This window comes from Sinocyclocheilus rhinocerous, unplaced genomic scaffold (genome assembly GCF_001515625.1).
Source record: "Sinocyclocheilus rhinocerous isolate Xijiao unplaced genomic scaffold, SAMN03320098_v1.1 scaffold407, whole genome shotgun sequence".
Taxonomy (NCBI): Eukaryota; Metazoa; Chordata; class Actinopteri; order Cypriniformes; family Cyprinidae; genus Sinocyclocheilus; species Sinocyclocheilus rhinocerous.
The window spans coordinates 613,936-621,410 of record NW_015633444.1 but is presented as its reverse complement, the minus strand read 5'-3'; the positions used below and the strand labels follow the sequence as shown (position 1 = coordinate 621,410).

The window sequence follows — 7,475 nt, the reverse complement described above, 5'->3', positions numbered from 1 at the left end:
TGTCTTGTCTATCTATCTATCTATCTATCTATCTATCTATCTATCTGTCTTGTCTGTCTGTCTGTCTGTCTGTCTATCTATCTATCTATCTATCTATCTATCTATCTGTCTTGTCTTGTCTATCTATCTATCTATCTATCTATCTATCTATCTATCTGTCTTGTCTTGTCTATCTATCTATCTATCTATCTATCTATTTATCTGTCTTGTCTTGTCTATCTGTCTGTCTGTCTGTCTGTCTGTCTATCTATCTATCTATCTATCTGTCTTGTCTTGTCTTGTCTTGTCTTGTCTATCTATCTATCTATCTATCTATCTATCTGTCTGTGTTTGTTTCATTCTAATCTTGGCTCAGACACATCCGATTCTCTTTTTTCTTTCATCCTTCTCTGCATATCGTATTCATTCTTCTGTCTTCTGGCTTTTTTCCATCATTTAATTATTAAGATTTTTTTTCTTTGAGCACCAGTGTTCAGGAAACTTTTGTTTTGTGAAGGCTCCTGTGATTTCCGTGGCAACAGTTGCTGAGCAACTGTACAGTGAGTTGTTGAGGTGGAGGGGTGGCAGTGACAGCTGATCGCTTACCGATTAAATGATGTCTGCTGTCGGTATAAAGGGAATAAGGCATATCTCTGTATCTTTTGAATAAGCCCAAATTTTGTATAGTTGTTTTACACGATTAAACAGACATCAGTTAATTATGTAAATATATGTACAAGTGTAGCGTTTTTTTTCTTCATTTGTTGTATATTTTTATTTACTTCATTTACAAATTTGAATTAAAATTCTTGAGTAATTTGTTAGAAAACCATTTGATGGAATTGCATGCAAAATTACCAGCAGTTCTTCATCCCACTGCCTCCATGCTGAATCCTGATACATTATACATTCATATGTTCTTGTGTGAGCAGCCGTGCTGCTCAGATGTGTGGTGACACCCGCGAGGATTCTTACATTTGACTCAACACGCTGAGTTCTTTTTTTAAGAAAAGAAAACAAAATATCATATCTTTGTGTCATTTTTAGGTTCTACGATTTGTGTGGGTAACACATACATTTATAACAGTGCTCTTTACTCCCCTCGCTCGCACAAAAAAAAAAAAAACAGATTTTAGTTCTTTAACTGCAACACAATGTGTTTTTTGTTTTGTTTTTAACTCTCATCAGCCAAGACTTGCAACAGTCATTTCTTATTTTGCACGTCTTCATGCAGGGGTTCAGGTTTATTAAAAAACAACACAGCTTCTCATAACCATAAGAGAGAGAAAACAGTCCAATTTAGTCAGCTAATCTGTTTTCATCTACTAGAAATCCACAGTGGAGATGAGGGCTGTGTGCTGAGTGAGGCGTTCAGCTGTGTGTTTGCGATGGAGGTCTTTGCTGTATTACACCCAAGGGCAGAGCGGCTAGAACTGCATCCAGGATTCAGGAATGAAAACCTGCAAGTTATTGGCTCTAGTCTGCTGATTAGTTGAGCATTTTGTGTGAGAGCGAATCCGAACACACATTCTGTGTCCTTTTCATGGCTGAAAGAGAAATCATTAAGGGAAAGTTTCGAGACGGGCAGAGCTCTCACAGCCAAGGTTATGGAAAAATGAAAATTGATCAGAATTAAAAAGGAAACACTCCCTACAAAAAGATTTATTAAAGTGCATCGCCCCTTCACGAATGCTATTCACTTGATTATTGAACCCCAGGCATAGAAGTTAAAGTAGTTAAGTAAAATAATCATGATTGATTTAAAGTCATCTTTTGAGATATACAGTTGCAGTTGTAAGATAAAATATAAAATGCAAGTCACAAAGTGAGCTGTTGTGTAATGCTGCATCCACACCAATAGGTGTCAGTAGTGGTTGGGGGCGGTCCTCACTTAACGGCCCAAAATGTTCCTAACATAATTTTACAGTTTTTCAGTGCATTAGGATGGAGATATTCAGTATGCCGTTTGTTTCGGTCATAGGTGTTGGCTCCGGCAGTTGAATGGCTGGATTATCTGAACTTCGTCCTGTCACCGCTGGAGCTGAACGACACTGAGCCTGTGGTGGTCTACGCTAAAGAATACCTGCAACAAGTTTCGGATCTCATCAACAAGACGGACCACAGGTACGGCTGTCTCCGTGGTTACAGCTCAGTGTTTCCCCTAGGTTTACGGCTTTGAGGGGTTTTTTTCCGTTTAAATTTTTCTGGACTTCTTTTTAATAGTTAAATTAAATTTTATTAATCAAAAAGCATGTCTAATTAATTAAAATCATGAATCTTAAACAATATAACATCAATTTATTAAAAGAGCCCAAAAATGTTTTATTTTTTCCAACCTAATGTTTTATTGTTACCAAATCCTGTTTTAGCATGTCTAATTATTTGAAATCATAAAAACAAGTTTCATTTATTCTTACAATAGCCTTGTGATTTTTTTTCCCTCAGAAATTCAGTGTTGTGTATTTACATTTTTAAGGCATAAAATATTCATTTAATTTATCTTTTAATGAATGAAAATTAAACAAATTTAATTTTTTAGAAAATAAAGGGGATTTAATACTACAATTAAAACATTGAAGAAATATTGTATGATTATTCCTTAAAAAGTGTGTGTGTGTGAGAGAGAGTGTGTGTGTGTGTGTGTGTGCGCGCGCATCGGGGCGGAACTCCGCTGTGCGTGATACAGAGAGCGCGACCATAACGTAGAGACCGAAATGACATGCCGTCGTGTAAATAAGATAAATTTAACATAAGGCTATTTAGTTTGCTTAATAAAAGAACAAGGTATAGACATGTTCTATCGGAAAGGTAACTTTAAATGACTTCTGTTGTGATCTGGCGCTATAGATAAAATATTATTAAATAAAATTTACTTGACCTTCAAGGGGGGTTGCCGTTGGGGGGCCGGGCCGCCCCCCTAATATAATGGCAGGGGAAACACTGCAGCTAATCAGAGTTCAGGAAGAGGACGTCCCCTCTGAGAGCTTCTGTTTAGATTGTGTATAGCCTGTGTTATACTTTCCGCATGAGCAATCCGGACGCGTACACGGACAGCGCGGACGCGGACTACTTGTATTTATACTACCGAAAGCATACGCTGATGGTCCGCTCCGCAAACGTGCTCCATACATGCGCAGTAGATCGGCTTGAACAGTAAACAAACATGTGAACAAACAATTGCCCACAGTTATCTGGCTGTCTTTATCTTGTTTTATCGACGGATTGTACAGGTTCGAGTAGCAACGGGCTTATTCACACAGCCTATGCGCAGTTGGTGCTTTTGTAGCCTACTGACCGCACGTACTTGTCCGCGCGGTCACAAAAAATGGGAGGCACACGGATGTCCGCGCGGAGCCTCTGCGCACACTCTCCGATGACGATTTTTACGTCACGCATACCATAGCGGACACTAGCGAACTCGCGCACGCGGAAAGTATAACACAGGCTTATCAGAAGATTCAGTGCTAATAACAGCCTCTCTCTCTCTCTCTCTATCACTGTCTCTGTCTCCCAGTCTGAGAATATTTTTACTGCTTCTTTAACACCGACTCTCTCTTTACCTATATAAATAAATGAATACAGATGAAGAAATGGGCCCTTTTTTAGATATGTGGATGCATTCTCTCTCTTTCTTCTCCAGTCTTTTGAATAATTACATGATCTGGAATCTGGTTCAGAAAGGAGCGTCCAGTCTGGACCAGCGCTTTGAGAACGCTCAGGATAAGCTGCTGGAGAGCCTCTACGGCACTAAGAAGGTGTGTGTTGTTGGAGTGTGTGTTAAAGAAATGGTTGACACCAAAGTGATAATTCTGTTGTCATTTATTTACTCACCTTCATGTTGTTCCAAACCCGAATGGCTGTTTAATGGAACAATGTAATGTAATGGAAATATAATGGAAGTGAATGGGAACTAGGATTGTCAAGTTTTGAAAAAACCTCCTTATAACACCAAAAAAGGTCCACACACAATATTACAATATTACATTACGTGCTTTGTGTGATGATCAGAAGTTTTAGTCATTATTCACTGAAAATCTTTTTTCCTCACCTCTCCAATTCTCATTTGTGTTAACGCATATTCAAACTTGATGACCCACTTAAGAAAGACTATATGTGTTTTCGTAGTTAATATGCTTGTAATGAAGTATTTGTCGCAATTTAGTACATTTACAGTATATGTAAATGTAATATCAAATAACACAGTACAGTTAAATTACAATCAAATACTTTACATGTGCTTTAGTATCTTAGTCAGCTAAACTGTACTTTAAATGTACTTTAAAAATTTTCATTTGACATTATTTCAAAGTGCACCTCTTAAAAGTATATTAAGTGTGGTAAAAAACAAGGTCATGAATGTGTCTGTCTTTAACTGCACTTAAGGTGGCCTTTTATTTAATCAATATTATATTATTTAAAATGTACTTTTAAGATACTACAAGTGCACATTCAACACAATTAGGAACACTTTTTTATAAGGGACATGAGGGTGAGTAAATTCTGATAGAATAAAAAAATCAGAATTTCAAAATGATGTGAACATTTACATTAAAGAGAGAATCCAGTCTATTTTTTATTTGTTTTGCACAATTTGTGTATGCAATCAGTATACATGCAGAACAATGTTTTAAATTGACATAATCACATAAAAAATCTGGCCCCCATTCTGTGTTTTTATGCTTGTTTCAGGTTGCCAACTAAGTTCATCTGCATGTAATTTGTCAATATGTCTGTTTGATATTCAGTCCTGTACTCCACGCTGGCAGACGTGCATTGGGAATGCAGATGACACTCTGGGTTTTGCATTGGGTGCTCTTTTCGTCAAAGCCACTTTCGACAAACAGAGCAAAGAAATAGTGAGTCACATGTCATGTTTAAACGAAAAAATACTGAATTTTGCACAGCAAGTTCATGTCCTCATGTGTAATTCAGACTCTCATTTCTGGTGTGTGTGTTTGCCACCATGTGGCAGCAGAGTCAATTACACAGTTCTCAACCCCGTCTTTCTGTCATAATGCAGGCGGAGGGGATGTTCTCTCGATTTGCTAAATCGTGCACATGATTACTATTTCGTTTCCTCGATTTACTAATTCGTTCTCTCGATTTATAAATTGTGCGCATGATTTAGCAAATCGAGGGAACGAATTAGTAAATTGTGCGCACGATTTATAAATCAAGAGAACGAATTAGTAAATTGTGCGCACGATTTATAAATCAAGAGAACGAATTAGTAAATTGTGCGCACGATTTATAAATCAAGAGAACGAATTAGTAAATTGTGCGCACGATTTATAAATCGACGGAAAGAAATAGTAAATTGTGCACACGATTTAGCAAACCGAGGGAACGAATTAGCAAATCACGGGAACGAAATAGTAATCGTGTACACGTTTTAGTACATCGAGGGAACAAATTAGTAAATCGTGCACACGATTTATTTATTTTTTCTTGCATGTCATGTGCGGGGCTCCGTAATATTTTGATAATAGTAAATGTTTCTTGAGCAGCAAATCAGCATGTTAGAACGATTTCTCAAGGATAATTTATTGATGCTAAAATTCAGCTTTGCATCATAGGAATAAATTACATTTGAAAATATATTCACATAGAAAACAGTTATTTTGAATTGTAATAATATTTCACAATATTACTGTTTTTACTGTATGCCTGGGTGAGCATACGATTAAAAATCATGCCAAGATGTTTAGATTAGATTAGATTAGATTATTATTATACAACGGATCGTTCCGGTCCTTCATTCTGATTGGCTGAGCCACGATCAAAGCTGTTGTAAATTACTCTACAAACATACACCTTTGTTTACGTTTGTGTGTTGCTCGGCAACCACTTTGTTGGAACCACAACTGTTTCTGAGGAACTACATTGTTTGGTGGAAGAATACTGTTTTTATTTATATCATTACACTTTATTTGCTCTGTTTTATTTTGTGAAACCTTACTACGTATATGGAATAACTGTTTTATAAAAGCAATAAGCCCCGTGAAGCCGTGGTTTACAGTGAATTTATAACAGCTAAGGGGGTTGTAGGCACTCCTCCCTTAATTCACCACGGCTTCTTGGGGCTTATTGCTTTAATTTACTTTATTAATATAAAAAATATCCCAGCTAACAGGCAACGTGATGTGATTTTCTTGTAGTATGAGGTTACAGAAGACAACTTCTTCCAGAATATGATCAACTTCTATAACTTCTCAGCACGAGTGATGGCAGACCAGCTGCGCAAGCCGCCCAACAGAGACCAGTGAGTGTAAGAGTGTGTGTTAAGAGCGAAGCATGTGAGACGTACTGTGAGCTGACGGCTGATTTCTGACTGCTGTAGATGGAGTATGACTCCACCCACGGTGAACGCATACTACATGCCCACCAAGAACGGGATCGTCTTCCCCGCCGGCATCTTACAGGCCCCCTTCTACGCCCAGGATCACCCCAAGTGAGCAGACATGCCTGAAAGAGTTAGCATGTCACAAACTAAGCTGTTTTTCTTCCATAACTGAGATGTTTTGGTGTGTCTCACAGAGCTTTAAACTTTGGTGGCATTGGAGTGGTGATGGGACATGAGTTAACACATGCCTTCGATGACCAAGGTTAGTTGTCTTCCGCTGATGTCCAGTTATACTTGATGCTATATTATGTCCAGTTGCTTGATTTCAGTGAAGGTCTTTTTGAGTTCTGAAAGTTTGTAGACTGTTGTATTTTGACAGGTTGAAAAAAATGCAATATTTCATTATATAACCCCTTTAATTCTGCCCCACAGGCAGAGAGTATGACAAAGATGGAAACCTTCGGCCGTGGTGGCAGAACTCCTCGGTGGACGCGTTTAAGAACCGCACCGAGTGCATGATCGATCAGTACACTCAGTACACCATCAACGGAGAGCACATCAACGGCAAACAGACGCTGGGAGAAAACATCGCAGACAACGGCGGCCTGAAAGCTGCCTATCATGTAGGTCACATTTCAGGTTTTAGGTTTAGCTGTTTTTGTTCATATGCAATGAAAGGTGCGGGCTAAATTTGTGAAAATAAAGCAGACATTGAGCGCCCAATCATTTCCTACACTTGACTGAATGCCAGCCTTACAAAAACTTTTCCCATTTTCAAAATATTTTTAGAGGTTTGTACGGGCACTCAAGTTATTTATTCATAATCATTTAATAATTTAAATGACAGGCCTGAGAGTGGATGTCCACCGTAAGAGTGGATGGTCATTCAAAGCCATTAGAGAAGCAAGTTACATTTTATAAAAGCATCCCATAGGAAATTTCTTAAGGGGTCCTATTATGCTCTTTTACAAAGTCTTGATTTTGTTTTGGGGGTGTACTAGAACAGGCTCTCATACTAGAGCTAAACACATTATTTTTCACATATTTTACATTATTACAACACCTCTCTCCCCAGTCTGGCATGAACGGCTCGAATAGTTCCTGTATCAAATGAAGGCCCGCCTTCTGAAATACGAAATGTGCTGTAATTGGT

General features: G+C 38.1%; 1 protein-coding gene across 1 annotated transcript in view; it reads left to right on the top strand.

The window, feature by feature from the left end:
• Positions 1 to 7,475, top strand: part of LOC107744038 (endothelin-converting enzyme 2-like) — a 39,989-nt gene that overhangs the window by 16,525 nt on the left and 15,989 nt on the right. Inside the window, exons 7-14 of the mRNA XM_016557508.1 lie at positions 1,961 to 2,103; positions 3,620 to 3,734; positions 4,725 to 4,835; positions 5,000 to 5,023; positions 6,138 to 6,241; positions 6,320 to 6,430; positions 6,517 to 6,584; positions 6,755 to 6,945. Coding sequence (XP_016412994.1) covers positions 1,961 to 2,103; positions 3,620 to 3,734; positions 4,725 to 4,835; positions 5,000 to 5,023; positions 6,138 to 6,241; positions 6,320 to 6,430; positions 6,517 to 6,584; positions 6,755 to 6,945 — 867 coding nt within the window. The remainder of the gene's footprint in view (positions 1 to 1,960; positions 2,104 to 3,619; positions 3,735 to 4,724; positions 4,836 to 4,999; positions 5,024 to 6,137; positions 6,242 to 6,319; positions 6,431 to 6,516; positions 6,585 to 6,754; positions 6,946 to 7,475) is intronic.